A 19,844-nucleotide genomic window follows, 5' to 3' on the forward strand; every position below is an offset into this window, starting at 1 on the left:
TTTTCCCCACCACCAATGTCAGGCTTACCAGTCTATAATTCCCCGGTTTCTCTCTCCCTCCTTTTTTAAAAAGTGGGGTTACATTAGCCACCCTCCAATCCTCAGGAACTAGTCCAGAATCTAAAGAGTTTTGAAAAATTATCACTAATGCATCCACTATTTCTTGGGCTACTTCCTTAAGCACTCTGGGATGCAGACCATCTGGCCCTGGGGATTTATCTGCCTTTAATCCCTTCACTTTACCTAACACCACTTCCCTACTAACATGTATTTCCCTCAGTTCCTCCACCTCACTAGACCCTCAGTCCCCTGCTATTTCCGGAAGATTATTTATGTCCTCCTTAGTGAAGAGAGAACCAAAGTAGGTATTCAGTTGGTCTGCCATGTCCTTGTTCCCCATGATCAATTCACCTGTTTCTGACTGTAAGGGATCTACATTTGTCTTAACCAATCTTTTTCTTTTCACATATCTATAAAAGCTTTTACAGTCAGTTTTTATGTTCATTGCCAGCTTTCTCTCAATCTTTTTTCCCTTTCCTAATTAAGCCCTTTGTCCTCCTCTGCTGGACTCTGAATTTCTCCCAGTCCTCAGGTGTGCCACTTTTTCTGGTTAATTTGTATGTTTCTTCTTTGGAGTTGATACTATTCCCAATTTCTCTTGTCAGCCATGGGTGCACTACCTTCCCTGGTTTATTCTTTTGCCAAACTGGGATGAACAATTGTTGTAATTCATCCATGCAATCTTTAAATGCTTGCCATTGCATATCCACCGTCAACCCTTTAAGTATCATTTGCTAGTCTATCTTAGTTAATTCACGTCTCATACCTTCAAAGTTTACCCTCCTTTGTTTCTGAATTAACTATATCACTCTCCATCTTAATCAAGAATTCCACCATATTATGGTCACTCTTACCCAAGGGGCCTCTCACGACAAGATTGCTAACTAACCCTTCCTCATTGCTCAATACCCAGTCTAGAATGGCCTGCTCTCTAGTTGGTTCCTCGACATTTTGGTTCAGAAAACCATCCCACATACATTCCAAGAAATCCTCTTTCTCAGCACCCTTACCAGTTTGGTTCACCCAATCTATATGTAGATTGAAGTCACCCATTATAACTGCTGTTCCTTTATTGTACGCATTTCTAATTTCCTGTTTAATGCCATCCCCAACCTCACTACTACTGTTAGGTGGCCTGTACACAACTCCCACCAGCATTTTCTGCCCCTTAGTGTTTTGCAGCTCTACCCATATCGATTCCACATCCTTCCGGCTAATGTCCTTCCTTTCTATTGCGTTAATCTCTTCTTTAACCAGCAATGCCACCCCACCTCCTTTTCTTTCACGTCCATCCCTCCTGAATATTGAATATCCCCGAATGTTGAGCTCCCATGCTTGGTCATCCTGGAGCCATGTCTCTGTGATCCCAACTGTATCATATTCATTAATAACTATCTGCACATTCAATTCATCCACCTTGTTACGAATGCTCCTTGCATTGACCCATAAAGCCTTCAGGCTTGCTTTTACAACACTCTTAGTCCTTACACAATTATGTTGAAAAGTGGCCCTTTTTGATTTTTGCCCTGGATTTGCTGGCCTGCCACTTTTACTTTTCACCTTACTACTTTTTGCTTCTACCCTCATTTTACACCCCTCTGTCTCTCTGCACTTATTCCCATCCCCCTGCCACATTAGTTTAAATCCTCCTGAACAACAGTAGCAAACGCTCCCCTTAGGATATTGGTTCCACTCCAGTCCAGCCCAGGTGCAGACCGTCCTGTTTGTACCAGTCCCACCTCCCCCAGAACTGGTTCCAATGCCCCAGAAATTTGAATCCCTCCCTGTTGCACCATTTTTCAAGCCACATATTCATCTGAAACATCCTCCTATTTCTACTCTGACTAGCACGTGGCACTGGTAGTAATCCAGAGATTATTACCTTTGTGGTCCTACTTTTTAGTTTATCTCCTAACTCCCTACCTTCCCTGGTTCACTGCTATCATGTAGAATTTCAGCAGCTGAATTGTCTATAGTGTGGTTACATAAACTTCAATGTTATGATGACCAGATAACCCTTGTGATATTGGTTTGAAATATTAATGTTGCTAAGCCTTTGTTTTATACAGTTGATCATAACTTTGACTTGCCCTGAACTACAAGATTTAACTAATGGAATGATGCACAAATGGAATTCCCTAATTTTAAGATTGGGCAATGCATCTTTAGTTTCCAATAATATTATCAGTAACAACCATGACTGGTAGTTTATTCATTTCTTGATTTGAAATTTTGTCCAAACCAGGACCATTGACAACAGTGTAGATACTCTTCCAGACCATGCACTAGACATCATTAAAATATTAGCACTGAAACATCAAAATACTGCAAGCCAAAATTCATATTCAATGTACTCTCTCACCATGAGCATAGCAATCCAGCAAAGCTACTTCAACAAAGGAATCATTGTTTAAATCAATGGAAATCTTACTGAGCTTCAGTTCGTAGTATTTGTACCTTGACACTAAATTGGTCAAGCAAGCTCAAGTTGCTTAAGCAGCTGCTTTTGCCCGTATTCAAATGATAATTATAGTGAACTATATACTGATGCCTTGTTTTTCTGTTACTTAATTTGATTTTAATTTATGCATTTGATTGCCAACTGAATAGATTACATACTGGTCATTCAATTTATTATGCATTACCTAGGAGAATTGGTGCGATATGATTTTCCAGAATAAGCTCAAAATCATCTATTCCTATTTGCATTGTTGATCAAATAAATGGTATGATTCATGTCAAGATATATTTTACAATTGCAGTGCTGAAGACATGAGTTAGTTTGGTTTGTTTAAACTCAGTATAAGTTATATTAGTACTTACTGGCAGTCTGCATTAAAATACATGATTTGAGGTAGCGGTCAGTGTCAGCATTAACCAGGTTATTACCACACATCAATAGTGAAGATGAAAAACAATTCAATCCCTCACTGGCTTGCTTATCTTTCAATAAGGAGCTTTTAGAACAGTGAGTTATGGCTTAATGGCAGCATACTCACCTCCGGCAGAAAAGGTGAGGGGACCAACTATCCCCCCTCAGGTAGACATAAAACTTTCCATAGTGCTATCCTGAAGATCAGGGGAATTTTCCTCTTGGTATCTAGGCCAATAATTATTCCTCAACCAGAACCAAAACACAAATTACTTACTGACAACACCTGCTTGAGAGCTCAGAGTGGAGAAAGCACTCTGGAGCAGCTGGAAGTTGTTAAAGGTATTTGCATTTTATGAATTCTACTGTAGGATGCCTCTTCCTGTGGTTCAATGGATAAATGAACATTGAGCTGTGCAAACTAAAATAATCCCTTTTTCCAATTCCCACTTTATGTTTCACTCTGCATCCATTTGGTGGTGACGGAAAAACAAAACCACCCAAGACTCCTGCTTCTCTAAAACTGTCCAAGCAATCATTTTGGACTCAAATTCCACTATTTAACAACGTACCCAAATTCTAACATGAGCCTTCTATTTTGCTCTGTAAGCTTTCATTTGTTACTTAGGGATTCAGAGGAAAGGTGGTTAAAATCCTTGCTAAATGAAACAGAATATATTCAAATAAATTCATCAATTGACAGAAGAATTTTAAATACAAAGTTATAAAAATTATTACACTTCTCTATAACATTTTGTTTGAAGTTAACATCCTCCTGAAAAACTTATTTACTTCAACGCATTTAAAGAGTCTCACAGTTAACCACTGCTTTCAAGATTGTGCTCGTTTTAAGAGCACGAGATCTCCATTTTTTCCAGCTAAAATGTGTTTTGCAAAATCTAGAGCCACGTTTTAAAAGGTACATTACAAAACATATTTCCAACTCCTTACAATCTGAAGCAATAACAATATTAAAATCCTCTAAAAGTTGTATTAAACATTACCATCTCCAAATTGCCTGGGCCAAAAATACTCTAAATTAGAAAAATTAAGAATCACGCCGTTGTCCACAAACACTTGAAGGCGTCTCCCCATTTCCCAAGTAAATGAATGCCTGTACGCCACCGGTAAATCCATCTAACTTAGTTAGTTGCCAGTGATGCTCATGCTGCAGAACAAAGGCTGCCTTATTTTCTTGCTTATTCTCATCTTGCTGCCGAGATTGTAGTTGACAGACACCGCTAGCTGGGCCTAGAAATCTGGTCTCCAATGAGGCGTAATGCATGGCTAATGACTGAGGAGCACATCTGTGCTTTTCTCATGTGTCAGGGCATGCTGTATTTGTGTTATAATTCTTCAGTACGGCTAAACGCTCTTGGGTTCACAATCTTGCTGATCTTATATACATATAATTTCCAAGGAAAACTACCTTAAAAAAGTTTAATATCGTAACACGAGACATACCTCCATATATTTTGTAATATAAAATATACATTAGAATTACAAGGTAAAAGGTTGTAGTCCTTAATACCGATCTACAGCAAACAAGCGGTTCAAAATTGAAGCTTTACCTTGAAGGCAAAATTCTAGGTGTCTAAAAATTATATTTCAGGATTTGAAGTAAGTCTTAACCATTTGTAGTGAAAAGAAAAAACAGAAATGACCAAGAATATGAACAATGCATCCACAACATTAATTATCCTCAAGGCAGGAGTTTCTTTCTCCTCCGTCATCTTTCTTCCTCTTCTGGAGGCTGCAACTTCAACACAGTATGGATTACTGCTGAACTAGCAGCCTCATCTCTTTCCAATGGCCAATCTCCAGCCAGGATAACAAGATAGCAAAGTACATAGATTTTGTCATACATACCAACTCCTGTGTGAGTAGATATACTTTCACCACTGCTACCTTCCACATCTCCCAATAATCATCCAACTCCATGATCTTGATCAATATGAAAAAGTACCACACTTAGCCATTGAACAACAGAAACTTTCATGTTAAATACAACTTCAGAGCTTGGAGACTTAGTGGTGAGGTTGAGAATAGTGTTGCCCAGTTGGAAATGGGTATCATCAATATAAATGCAGACATTCACACTGCTTGCTTGAATGTTGTAAAATTCAATGAGGTTGAGGGCATATCTTTGTAAACACATGGGTAACTGCAAAGGCACAGGAAAATAAGCCATTTTAGCTGATTGTTTGGATACAATGTGATTGATTTGAATGGAACTGAGCACATATGATCCCACTCAGCAGGTTACTGATAGAGACACTAGAGAATGATTATCTGGCAACAGTCCCAAGACGTTCAAAATAGGTTCAGAGCACCACAAGATACTTATATTGGACTTCCTGATGACTTGATAGGAGTCCATTTTGTATTGTGACTAGAGAAGGAAACACTGTTGAACGATTACACCCACTCAGTGAATAAATGGCACTAGAAGAGAAACTTAAGGAAGAAATAGAGGTAATGCTGGTAGAACTGCATGATGTTTTTTAAAAAATTTAATCATAATAAAAGCCAATACCATTAAGAAGTTGATAGCTCTGCAGATCAGTGAATCTTCGAAACTGCTTAATGCAGTTCAGCAAATTTCTAACTGGTCAGATTCTGTTGAGCCTCTAGGTGGCGTGCTTGTTCATCAATCAGTCAAATGGCACTGACTTAAATCACTGAACATTTAGTGGAATGGCCTTTCCATGCCTGCCCATCACTGAGTACATTCCAAAGCCATTGCAGATGACTTCAATACCAATGATTTCAATGAGCACACCTTCCAACCTATTTCAGAGTATTCCACTTCTATCGCCTTCAAATTAAAACAAGCAGAATCAAGTTTAATATCACTGGCATATGTCGTGAAATTTGTTGTTTTATGACAGCAGTACATTGCAACGCATAATAATAAAAGCTATAAATGACAATAAAAAAACCCCACAAAATTAATTAAATAAGTAGCACAAAAAGTGGAAAAAAATACTGAGGTAATGTTCATGGATTCATTGCCCATTCAGAAAGGGCAGAGAGAAAGAGCTGTTCCTGAAATGCTGAGTGTGTGTCTTCAGGCTCCTGTACCTCCTCCTTAATGGTAGTAATGAGAAGAGGGCATGTCTTGGGTGATGGGAGACGTTAATGATGGATGCCACTTTATTGATACATTGCCTTTGGAAGGCAAGCTGGATGCTGGGGAGGCTAGTGCCCAAGATGGAGCTGGCAGTTTACAACTTTCTGCAGCTTTTTATGATTCTGTGCAGAGTCCCCCCATACAGATGGTGATGCAACTAGTTAGAATACTTTCCACTGTACATTTGTGGAAATTTGTGAATGTCTTTGGTGACATAGCAATTCTCCTCAAACCCCTAATGAAATATAGCTGCTGTCGTGCCTTCTTTGTAATTGTCGGGCCCAGGACAGATCCTCAGATATTGACACCCAGGAACTTGAGACAGCTCACCCTTTCCACTTCCGATCCCTCGATGAAGACCGGTGAGTGTTTCCTTGACTTCCCTTTCCTGAAGTCCATAATCAATTCCTTGGTCTTACTGACACTGAGTGCAAGGTCATTGCTATGACACCACTTAACCAGCTGATACATCTCGCACATGTATGTCTTCTCATCACCATTTGAAATTCTGACAGTAGTTGTGTTGCCAGCAAATTTATATATGATGCTTGAGCTGTGCATAGCAGCACAATTGTGGGTACAGAGAGGGTAAAGGAGTGGGCCAAGCACACATCCTTGAGGGGCACCAGTGTTGATTGTCAGCAAGGAGATGTTATTCCTGATCCGCACAGATTGTGGTCTCCTTGTAAGGAAGTCAAGGATCTAGTTGCAGAAGGAGGTACAGAGGCCCAGGTTTTGCAGCTTGTTGATTAGAACTGAGGGTAAGATTGTGTTGAAAACACTGAAGTGTAATCAATAAACAGCAGCCTGACATAGACCAGGTGATCCAAGACCAAGTAAGGAGGCAGTGCGACTGCATCTGCTCTAGACCTATTGCAGCAATAGGCAAGTTGCAGTGGGCTCAGCTCCCTTCTTAAGCAGGAGTTGATTCTAGCCATGACCAACCTCTCAAAGTACTTCATCACAGTAGATATCAGTGCCACTGGGCAATAGTCATTAGGGTAGCTCACCCTGCTTGTCTTGGGCAATGGTATGATTGTCATCTTTTGAAGCAGGTGGGAACCTCTGACTGCACTAGTGAGAGATTGAAGATGTCCTTGAATATTCCTGCCGTTTGAGTGGCACAGGTTTTCATAGCCTCATCAGGTACACGGCTTGCAAGATTTCACCCTTTTTTAAGATGTTCTGATGTCAGCCTCTGGGACAGAGATCACAGGGTCACCAGATGCTGCAGGGATTTGTCCAGGTGTAGTTTTATTATCCATTACAAGATGTGCATAAAAGGCAATGAGCTCATCTGGGAGTGAAGCATCACAGCCATTTATGAAGTTAGGTTTTGCTTTGTAGGAAGTAATGACCTGCAAACTCTGCCATCCAGTTTCGTCTCTAACTTCAATCAGAATTGCTTTTTATACCCTAAAATAGCTTTCTGTAGGTCAGACCTGGACTTCTTATATAGTTCTGGATCACCAGTCTTGAATGCCACAAATCTAGCCCTCAGCAGACTACTAATCTCCTGGTTCATCCACGGCTTTTGGTTTGGGTATGGCTGGTATGTTTTCGAAAGCACACAATCATTTACATGTCTTGATGAAGTTCCTGACAACTATGGCATATTTATTCAGACTTGAAGATGATTCCCTGAATATTGTTCCACTCCACTGACTCAAAGCAGTCCTGTAAGTGCTCCTCCACCTCCCTTGACCATAGCTCTTGGTGCTCACCACTGATGCTGCAGTCTTTAGTCTCTGCCTATACTCTGGGGGTAGGAGTACAGCCAGATGATCAGATTTTCCAAAGTGCAGCCAAGGGATGGCACTGCAAGTGCTCTTGATGGTGGTATAACAGTGACCTACTGGCTTCTCTGGGTGATACGTTGGTTGGGATTTCTTCGAGCTGGCCTGGTTGAAATCTCCCACTATGATTGGGAGGGCATCAGGATGTGCAGTTTCGCGCCTACCGAAGGCATTGCTCATCTCCTCCAGTGCCTGCCTGACATTGGCCTGAGGTGGAATGTACACCGCTATCAGGATAATGGTGGAAAACTCCCTCAGTAGATAAAATGGACATCCGACTGCTAGACGTTCCAGGTCGGGTGAGCAGGACCCAGAAATAACCACCATGTTTGTGCAACACGACGAGTTAATCATAAAGCATACTCCACCTGTTCTGCCTTTAAAAGACAAAAAGCTGTCCTGTCTTTATGGAGAATCATGAAGCAGGATTATCTTCTGTATTGAACTTCTTTGCCTACCATACATGTTCAAAATACGTCACATTGATCAATCCCTGTATGGATGTTAAGATCCAAACAAAAATGCAGATAGTGGAAATCTGAAAAATATAAAACAGCAACTGCTGAAAATGTGCATATCAGGCAGCATCTACAGAAAGGGAAATAGAGGTAATATTTCAGATTGCAGAAACTTCATTAGAAGAGAGAGAGAGAGAGAGAGAGAGAGAGAGAGACACACAGACAGACAGAGAGAGACAGAGAAAGAGAGAGAGAGAGAGAGAGAGAGAGACAGGCAGACAGACAGACAGAGACACAAAATGGGTTAGTTTGAAATTGCTGGGAAGGTGAGGAAAAGACATTATTCTTCTGAATCTGTTATGGACACGAATCTAGTTGGGAAATCAGAGTTGTCCCTGACCAAAACATTAAAAAAGAAAGCAATCAAATATCAAGGGTGGAAATGAACGACAGACAGGAGTGCCAATTGGGTACAGATTACTGAATTAAATCATGATTGTTGAGTGGGAGGAAACAATTAAAAAAAAACTTGGCAATTACTGAGCAATAACAGCAGTGCTCATCTCAAGCCTGAGGAAGAATTACAAATCTGATTCATAATTTCTGAATTGGATTTTTCTCTTTTGCCAGTGAAGCTACATATTAATTTTTAATTCTTATCTATTTTCTACATTAACCCTTTATAATTCTATTGAAGCAGAAGCTCTCAGATAAATAGATGTCATGCTTAATGTACCAAGCCAACCATCATATTAAAATTATCTGCCAGATCTACACAGCATGACTGATAACCCATCTCATGGATGCACCGATAAATGTGGCAAGCCTGCCTGACTAGCTCCTATGCATACTCCCACCAAATGATCTGTGAAATTACAGGAAATAAACCATGTATCATGAAGTTACTGCAAATTAAAATCACAAGGGGCTGATGGTAAGATGTTCAAGAATTCGAAGCTACATCCCAACATTCACCGTAAACTAATAAGATCAATCAAACTCAAAATAAAGTGTAATGCGCTCTATTTTTGAAAGAATTACCCCTTCCACAATTCTATTACCCCTAGAAGCCAGTAATCAGTACATTTTGCCTTGGCACGAGGATTGTCACAAATAGAACTATTGCAAAGCATGTTTTATGTCAAATAACAATCCCATCACTGTATTTGGTGTGAATTTCAATGCAGAAGAAAGTGTGAACTAAGAATGCTACTGGACTTAAAGCCAGCACAGAGATGCCTTTTCCTATGATGCTCATTAATCCCACTGTTCCTCTTGTGACCGGCTGTACTGCAGTGAAAGTATAGCATGCAGAAGTGGAGGAAAAGAGGGTGAATGCAATTTTAAGAAAATAAAATAAAAATCAGCTTCAGGCTGTCTTTTCAAAAAGACATCCATAACTGAATCAGTGATTGATTCTCCAAGGGCAACATGAATTAAAATCTAAAGACATTCACCAAACAGATCTTTATTCCAATGAAACCTCAAGGAACTCAAAAGCTGACTTTACAAACCTTATGTTTCTTAAAGAGGAAAATGTACTTAATTCAAGCCTTTTGAATTAAGGGCTTGAATTAAGTATTGTAAAAGAAAGCAATTTACCATGCTGCTACACAATATATATTCTCTGCACCTCTGGTCATAGCTGTTAATTTTCACCCAATACTTCTCGACTGTAGTCTTTCCCCCTCCTTTCTGCACTTTACTATTCCTTGGTCTGAAGCCATTAATTTCTGCTTTCCCTCCTACTTCTCCTTGCAGAGTGCAGTTACCTCAAACGCACATACATCACACATAGGAATGTAGATTACAGATAACATTTTCAGGAAATCCAGAGGGATTAAGTACCTCTATCCATTATGAAAAGGATAATGTACACATGAATCATTTATGAGTCCACATCGACCATATAAATCAAACAATCCACTAATAACTTTGCAGCACTGCTGCTCTTTTATTCACACAAAAATGTGCCTGAGTGATGCAGTACAAGAGCAAGATAGTAAAGGGAAAAATTCTGTGCTATTTGCAGCCTTTCTGCTGAAACATCACTTACAGAATATGTTCAACATGTCAGTATGCTGCAGTTAAACACTTTAGACCTATTCATATTCAGTTAGAATTGAGATTGAAAAACAGGCTCCAACTGACTGACAGCCATGTATAGAAAATGGAAATGCAACTACAAATGCCTCTAACAATGCTGCCCCCTGCTGTCAAAGCAAATAAATCTCAATATATTTACTGATTTGACTGGGTTCAAGGAGGGAAATCACTTTTGTTCAAATTAAAAATGCAGAACAGAATGTGATAGCATTTTGGCCTGGTACTATTTTCCAGAATGGAACAACCTAAGTCAAACACAGCTTAATACATGCTTCAAGAAATTTTTTCCAACTATATAACATGCACATCACCCACTGTAATGACTGTACAGTGTTGATATGGACTGTATAAAATCCAAATAGTAGGAGCCAATTGCATTAACACAACCCACTTATTTCCAAAAGAAAATCGTTTTGGACCTCAAATTAAAATTTCTTATGCAAGTCAAGCTCCAATGTCACTGTTTATAAGGCTGAAGAATATGCTATACTCCGGAGAATTGGCTGTGACCTTCACTCATGAGAATTGAAGAGTGATAACAGACTACATGACCAGGATGAATACGAGGGCAGGGCAGTTGGAAATCAAACAATTTACTAATACAAATATAAACATATTGACTTTTAGCAAAAATTATTACAGTAATAATAGTATTTGTAGTTGACTATTTCTTTCTTCCATAGCATAGTAACACCGAGACAACCTGGAGCTAATCAAGCAGATCTGTATGCAAGGACCAAATGAGACGGGCGTTGTCATCTGCTACAAATCTGTATCAGGAAGTATAGGTACCTACATCCTAGTGTTAAAGTACCAAGTCTTAGAAAAGCTGAAAACTAGAATAGGAGATTTTCACCATGTGGCAAATTCATAAAATGTGCTAATTATGAATTTTTAAATAATGGTTCATTCCTTTAGCAAGCATTTTTAAATCCATAAAATGTATAATGAGATACAAAAATAAGCTGCTGGCTAATCAGTGCAATTTGTTTATCATTTAATGGACATATTAACCTCTGGGTATCAAGAATTCTTACTTCATTACTTTTTTTGCATCTCATTGGTAATTTACTGCTTGTGAACACAAGCCATCTCTTTCACTTACCCTCGAATCAGTGCCTGCTGGAGCTTTTTGCAAGCCACTAGAGTTTCTCCTGTGAACATGTGGCACATGATGACATCCGGGCAGCTAGTCATAAATGAGATAACTGCATCATGCTGGAAAGTTCCATGACGAGAAACTATGCATAATCGTTTCAGTGATGAGCAGTGGCTCAGTGCCTGGAAGAATTGTGCACAGGCTGACAAGTATGGCTGTTCTAGTCTGCAGGAGAAATGAAAAGCAAACAATGAAATCTAAATCTTACAGAAGTATTCTACAGATTTATGAAGTGCTAAGTATAAAAAATCCACATAGATCTACCCCACATAAAATTTCAAATGTAAAATATTTGGCTAATAATAATGAAAAATAATAAATGTTCATCTTGAGCCATCCATAGTATTAAAGAAACTAAAGAAACCATATTGAAATTCAGAAAAATCTTACATCTCCATAATTCTCATCAGTTTCCCCAAATGAAATCCTATCCCCAATACCCAAAGTTTTAACAACATCTTTGATGGAAATTCATTAGGCAACAGTACTTCAAAATTCCCTCTCCTACTTTATCATCTTGAATCCATCAGTAAATAGCCATCGAGAATAATCTACAACTATGCTTGCAATGCCTCTGTAAAACTCACTGAATACAGCAAGAGCACTCTTGAGCAAGGAGGGGCCTTGCAGGTATACACCTGGGATTGTATCTCAGCTTCTGTCAAAATCTTCAGATGATGTTTGGAGAATTCTGGAAGGAGGATGAAACTGTGCATGCCTCAGATCTTACAGACCCAGATAAAACATTTAGTTTTATGATTTTGTTTTTAAAAGCACTCCCATTCAATATCATAAAATGCTGGTTTTTATTGAAAGAAGATTTAAATACAAGAGTAAAAGCATCATATTGGCAAGTTCATTGGACTGCTCATGAAACACCATATACAGGTCTGGTCATGTTATTCATGGAAGAATACACTTTATGACAAAAGGTATAATTTTCTGGGGATGAGAGGATTGTCCTATAAGAACGGATTAAATAGGCAGGACCTAACCTCCACAGTTTACACAAATAAGAGGTAATGTCATTGCACTACTCAAAATTCTTAAAAGAATTTGACAGGGCAGATGCATGGCTGGAGTGTTAAGAACCAGGGATCATAATTTCAAAACATGTGGTCAGCCATTCAAGACAGAGATGAGAAGAAATTGTAACTGTTATAAATCTCTGGATTTCTTGATGCAAGTTGGCTTCAGATGCCTAGTCATTAAGACAAGAGATCAACATACTTTGGATGTAAATAGAATCAAGGGATATGGAGCTAGAACTAGAAAGTGGCACTGAGGTAAATGATAAACCATCAATTTATTGAATTACAAACCAGGTAAAAGGGGCAGAATGTCCTACTGCTACTTCTACTTTTGGTGTTACGTTGTTATATTTAAGGGGAACGTGTTCTGTTCACCTCATCAGTCCAGTTAATCCATTTCAAAGCATACATGAATATGGTTTTGAAGTACTTTACTGTTAAGCAGGGATTCAAAGACCAATAACCAGCGCATAGCAGAAGTGCAGCGTAAACATGCACAGTCGTGTGAGGTGGCTCACATACAGCATGCTCTGCAATAAAGGAGAAAGGGAACACTGTAGATAGAATCAGAATCAGGCTTAGTATCATTGACATACTTAGTGAAATTTGTTGTTTTGCAGCAGCAGTACAGTGTAAAACATAAAATTACAAGTTACAAAAATGAATAAACAGTGTAAAAGTGATGATGGATGTGACCTTAAAAGTTAGAGGGTTCTGGCTTCTGTGGAACTCTTCATTAAATCATTTCCTATAAAGAAAGACCAGAGAAGGAACAATTTTGAAACCATGCCTGCAGTTATCCTCTTTCACTAAATAGATTCCAAATTCAAATACCTAAATACTACAAAAACAATAAATTCCAATAACATCCCATCTATTGGAGCCTTGCTCTCCACATCTCTAGCCAAGCTTCGCCAGGCAACAACACAAACATTTACCCTACAAAATGGAGACCATTCAGTGGTGCCATGCCCATAATGGTAGTACAAATCCAATCCAAACAATTGCTAACCTAACTGCTGCTCTCAACAATCTGCAAAGGAAGTAGTTGAGAATGTAGACTCATTGCTCCATTTGGGATCTCTCAGGATTACTAGATTCCAAATATCATCTAGCTTGGTTCAAACACAGGCAAAAATGTCTGAATTACAGAGGAGAGCCAAGAGAGACACCCCTTGATATTAAGGCAGCATTGAGCCCAAGTAAAAATGAAGTCACAATGTGATTGAAATCACACCGAACATAATGGAAGACATATCAGCTATTGTTCCATTGATGACCAGATGACTCAGAAGGCTGCCCATTTAAGATCCACTCTTGAAACTGGAGCACACAAATCTGGATTCATTTTCAAATGAAGTACAAGGAACTGCTGCAATCAAGGGTAGGGTTTTAAAACAAAACTCTTTCTCCACTCTTGGATAGACAAAAGGTTCTATCGCACAATTTTGAAAAGGACCAGTGGACCAATGTTTATTTCTCAAGCAATATCATTAAGAGATTATATAATTTTATCACATTGCTGCTTGCGATAATAGCCTGTGGACTAATTGGCTGCAATGTTTCCCTCCACCCCCACCCCCGTTCCACTAAGTGTAAGTTACTGCTCTTCACTGGAACTTTATGATGACCCTAGATATGAAAGATATTACACAAATGCAAGTATTCCCTGTTGGACAGCCACTTTCTCACCTCAGAATATCAATGTACAATCTCCCTAGGACTATATTTTCCTCCAAGCGTCTTTAGTTACTGCAAAGATTTTTTCTTCCTCATAACATGAGGAGTGGATATTTCATGAAGCAAGGTCCGCGCAAATTCATGCTTAACACATAATATTTGTTTATGCCCCCTAGGTTACTGAAAAGCAACTTTACTCAAACAAGTTAAATCTTTCCCTCATTATGTTCACAGGCTTTGCTGTCATCAAATCCACTAACCACCTGCCAGGAGGTTGGAGGAACAGTGGGCTGTACGGGGTTAATGCTGTACCTATTGACCAGTTTAATTAAACCTGGATTATTGTCACAATGCTGCAACAGCAAGTTAGAGACTGAATATACAGTGGCAAGTGACTCCATACCCAAACTCACCATTGCCTCCCTGTCATCTAAAAGTTAACCTGTTTGAATTATCACAGCACCAACAGCTCAAGAAACTTGCAAATCAACATTCACTATGTCCACTACTATTACACAGTAGCTGTTTATGCTCCAATTACAAATTTCAATGCAACTTACAGCTTCTTTGAAAGTACATTTCAAACCTAGCTCCTCAACTATCCTGAAAGATAGGGCTCCAAGAGATGTAAATGACACTTTTCAAATTGGCTATTGGAACTGCTGGCAGTTTCTTCACTGCAAATGAGTTAAAATATCAGAACTTCCTACCCAACTGTACTACAGAAAGATTTCACTACACACTCTGCAAAAGTTCAAGAAAATGGATAATCATTCTATCCAGGGAAGTTAATTATACATTGACTTTGACAAGGCTCACATATGCAAATAGGAATTATGAAACTAGATTTCTTCCAGTTCCCATACCAACACTGACTCTTCCAGATTTTCCCAGGCCATGTATATCCACTTCTGCTGCCCAAATGTTCACCTGAACTTTCCTATATAACCTTCCCATGTAGTAGTAAACATCATTTCATCTTGTCTCTGGTATCATGGTTGAAATAGATAATGTTGTTAAAGGGTCTGTGCCTGTGTTGTACGTTCTCCAATTTCTATGATCCAGCTAGCGCAATGATAACCTTACAAATAGTTCAGACACCAACATCTTCAATAACAACACTTACAGTATACTTGATCACACTGTGTGATTTCAGTTTTCCGAAAGCCATTATTTTCATTATCATTGACTCCAATGCACAAATTAAGTCACAGTACTACCAGCTTTTCTCCAAGTCCTTTCTTCCCTTACAGTTCATTTATTTCAATACCGATTGCAGCTACTTCTTAAGAACACACCTCAAATCTGGCTTAATCTGTTGCCATTTTGTTACACATCCTGGGTTTTAAAATAAGCAAATTGTACACAATCTGAACATTGGAACAACCGAGAAAGGTACAGAAAAAATAAATTAGGAAGAGACTTACATAATTACAAGAAAAAAAAGACCACAATGACACTGATAACCAAACTCTGAAAACTGTGAAGGATTAGTACAGTGAACACAGTGGAGATCTGAAACAGCAAGACGATTTTCTTCTCACTCTTCTCCTTGGAACATCACAAAGCAGCTTGTGCTGTGCAATGCAAATCTACGGTTTTTAAATAGAGTCATAGAACACTGCAGCATAGAAACAGGCCCTTTGGCCCATCTAGTCTGTGCTGATCTACTATTCTGCCTAATCCCATCAACCTGCACCCGGACCATAGCCTTCAATACCCTTCCCATCCATGTAACTGTCCAACTCTCTTTTAAATGTTGAAATCAAGCCCACATCCACCATTTCTACCGGCAGCTTGTTCCACACTCTCACCACCCTCCAAGTGAAGTTCATGTTCCTCAAACATTTCACTTTTCACCCTTAACCTATGACCTCTAGTTCTAGTCTCATCCAACCTCAGTGGAAAAAGCCAGCTTGCATTTACCCCTCATAATTTTGTATAGCTCTATCAAATCTTTAGGACCATATCTACCTGTGACACCACTTTCAGGGAATTATGGATCTGTATTCCCAGATCCCTCTACTTTTCCACAATCCACAGTGTCCTATGACTCACCGTGGAAGTCCTACCCTGGTTTTCCCTCCCGAAGTGCAACACCTCACACTTGTCTACATTAAATTTCTTTCCATTTTATCAGCTGGGAAAATCCAGATCCCACTGCAAGCTTTGATAGCCTTCTTTTCTGTCCACTAAGGCCTAATCTTGATGTTAATTGAACCCAATTTACTGATTTATCATCCAGATCATTGATGTAGATGACAAACAACAATGGTCCCAGAAGCACACCATTAGTAACAACCCACCTGTCACAACCATTCCACTATCTGCTTTGGCACTCTGGTTCCCATCCTCCTGCAATCTTAACTGAACACCACCCACCCCCCACAAAGTACAGCACTAGCAAACGTTCTTGCAAGGACATTAGTACCCCTCCGGTTCAGGTGTAAACTGCCCCGCTTGTACAGGTCCCACCTTCCCTGAAACAGAGCCCAATGATCCAAAAATCTGAAGCCCTTTCTCCTGCACCACCTCCTTAACCACACATTAGATTGTATAATTTTCCTATTTCTGGCCTCACTAGTAAATGGGTACCAATATGGAAATCACAACCCTGGAGGTCTTGTCCTTTACCTTAGCAACTAGCTCCTTGAACTAACTTGGCAGGACCTTGTCAACCTTCATACCCTTGTCATCAATGTTGACGTGGACCATGGCCTCTGCTCACCCTCTTACTTAAAAATTCTGTGGACTCAATCTGAGATGTCCCTGACCCCGTCACTTGGGAGGAAACATAGCATCTAGGAATCTCTTTTTCATCCACAGAACCTCGTGTCTGCTCCCCGAACCACTGCAGCTCACCTCTTCTCCCCACCCCCAACCCCCTCCCCTTTGAGCCACAGAGCCAGACCCCTAACCACTGTGGCTCATCCCGCCCCCAAACAGTATCCAAAGCAATATGCTTGTTATTGAGGGGAACAGCCAGAGAGATAGCCTGCATTGGCTGTCCATCCCTTTTCCTCTCCTGACAGTCATCTGTGTCCCGTGCCTTAGATGTTACTGTCTCCTTGTATCGCCTGTCAATCAACCCTTCAGCTTTCCAAATGATTCATGTTCATCCAGCTCCAGATCCCATTCCTTAATACAGTCTGTAAGAAGTTGCATGCACTTCATGCAGGTGTAGTCATCAGGGACACCAGAGGTCTCCCTTCTTTCCCACATCCCACAAGAGGAGCATTTAACTGTCCAGCCTGGCATTCCCACACTGCTCTAATTGTGCAATGAGAATGAAAGGAACTTGCCTGAAATCTACCTACAGCCTCCTGAGCCTCTAAGAGTCAAAGCCTCAACACTCCACGCTAACACCAACCCACTCCAACAATGGCCTCTCTGCTTAAACCTAACTTCCCTTTATTGGCCCTTGCCAAGTGCCTAATTACCCTGCAATCTCTTATGTGCAGAATGTCTCGAATGTCCCTGCTTGCTTCTGTTAAAATCTTTTATTCAACACAAGATAGAAAACACCTATTACAATTGGATCTCTCACACACACGAAACAAAAATCATAATTATCTTAACCTTCAAAGAAACCAATCTAAGATGATCTCTTTCTCTCTCTCCCTACCATAACTGGCTACTTCTCCTCCGACAGCATCCTGTTGGTATACAGTATTTCATTTCACATTCCCTTTGATGTAGCGAGAAGCACCATGAATATCAGTTTACAAGTATTTTAATTAAAAAACTGGACCAGCTGAAACTGGATGCAGCCCACTCTCTGGAATCCCCAGCTGCCTGCCCACACTTACCTGGTGTGGATGTGGAGCACCAAGCAAGCTCAGCCTCTGCACCCGAGAGGTGAGCAGCGTGGCACAGCAAGATCTCGGGATTTATAGCCAGGCCTCAAACACTCTCCCTCCCTGCACTCCAAAATTGCCTAGATCAGTCTTCCACGGAAGTAGAAGATAGGTGGAATATTATCTGAAATCAAATGACTATGACATGCAGAATATTTTTAAAACTTTAAAATTGCTGTGAAGAATTACAAGTAATATTAAATGCATATTAAGCCACTATGAAATAATTATAAATTAAGTTGAAATTAAAACAAAAAAATTTTTTTTAAACTTACTGTTTTCCTCCTAATCTGCAGTCTAGAAATCTCTTTTCCAACGAATGGGGACTGACAAGAGGTTAGGTGTGACAGGTTCAGGATCGGAGAGGCAGCTTCCCCAGCTCTGTTAACCCCGTGCCTGTCAGAACCCTGAATCTGTAGCAGTTAGTTTCCGTGGCAGCAGTTGGGACTGCTGTCAACAGCTTGAATGATTAAACCCATAATTTTCTCTCCCACCTGCACACCCAACACCATCCCACCGCCACCCCCATCCCTGCAACATGATAACAGTACTTCCAGAATTTTCTTACTGACAGATCAGGTACAAGCAATGGATAGACATGCAAAGACGCCATTTAAATTTCTATTTGTAAGCTTAATTGAGTCACTGAGAGGAGAGAAATGCAAGGGCCAGGAGTACTTAAAAAGGGAAAACAACAGGGTCAACAAAGAATGGAGAAGGCATTTTAGGGGCAATATAATGTAGAGCAGTGGTTGTTAATGGACTAGCACTTAGTAAAATGAAACAAAAGGATTATAAAAAAAACCCATCTATTTCACTCCTTCAGGGAGGGAGGGAGAAAGAATATGTGGATGGGGTGGATATTGTGTGGAGAAGATGAGGAAGCAATAACATAACTAAGAAAAGGAAAAATCTTGAGGACGAGGAGAGGAAAGTGATCAGAATGTGGCAAAGAGAAACCACATTCCGACAAAGGCAAGACTGAAATACAACGTAAACTGGGAGAGATTGCAGAAAAAGGGTCGTTGGCAATGCTTTCTTCTGCCAGGGAGGAAACAAGGAGAAAAATAGCAACACATGACAAATAAAACAGACTCTTGCATTATATAAATTAATAAAGTATGCAGCAGTAAGGCTACAGCCACCTGGTCAGCTCAACTAACATTAGGTAGTTAATAATTTGTGGCAATTAAAACCTACAGATTTTGATGCAAAATTCCCCGTAGCCACAACTCTAGTCTGATCACATAAACATTATTCAAATGTGCAGTATAACTTATGTTAATTGGACACCAGATGAATAAGCATTTATTGGGACAAAAATATTACTCCTGGGGGTCCAAGTATGTGAAGTAAAATTAACCTTCAAAATTGAACACAGCAGCACTGAACAAAACTGCTCAAGAGCAGAACAGTTAAAATGCAGTAGAAAAGAAGTAACTCTCCCTTTGATTGCAGTCATATCAGTTTCCATTCTTCTAACATAAAGTAAACAGAACATGCCAAAAAATCAGACACGGCTGATGAAGAGAGTTTTGAATGCAACTGACATGCAAAGACGACCAAAACATGATGTGTCAAACAATGAATGTAATACATGGGCAGTCACAATAGTTCTACATATAATTTTCCTTCACCCAAATTTTTGACTGAACATGTGGACTGCTGACAACTAAGGAAGCTTCTGACCTG

The 19,844-nt window shown here is 39.7% G+C and overlaps 1 protein-coding gene across 8 annotated transcripts in view; it reads right to left on the reverse strand.

Annotated features, from left to right (window-relative positions):
* fbxl18 (F-box and leucine-rich repeat protein 18) overlaps nt 1-19,844 on the reverse strand; it is a 51,745-nt gene that overhangs the window by 14,946 nt on the left and 16,955 nt on the right. Inside the window, exons 3-5 of one of the 8 annotated variants that reach the window (XR_010019315.1) lie at nt 18,105-18,290; nt 13,051-13,145; nt 11,631-11,749 (exon numbers count right to left, since the gene is read on the reverse strand). Coding sequence is in view for 4 of the 8 variants with exons in the window: in XM_063058927.1 (XP_062914997.1) it covers nt 8,366-8,399; nt 11,531-11,749 (253 nt within the window). In the remaining 4 variants the exon portion in view is untranslated. Of the gene's footprint in view, nt 1-3,190; nt 8,400-11,530; nt 11,750-12,171; nt 12,276-13,050; nt 13,146-13,311; nt 13,364-17,240; nt 18,291-19,844 lie in introns of those variants that run through there. The other 7 variants (XR_010019316.1, XM_063058927.1, XR_010019317.1 and 4 more) reach the window with 7 other exon arrangements.

The sequence above is a fragment of the Mobula hypostoma genome, chromosome 9, assembly GCF_963921235.1.
Source record: "Mobula hypostoma chromosome 9, sMobHyp1.1, whole genome shotgun sequence".
Lineage (NCBI taxonomy): Eukaryota > Metazoa > Chordata > Chondrichthyes > Myliobatiformes > Myliobatidae > Mobula > Mobula hypostoma.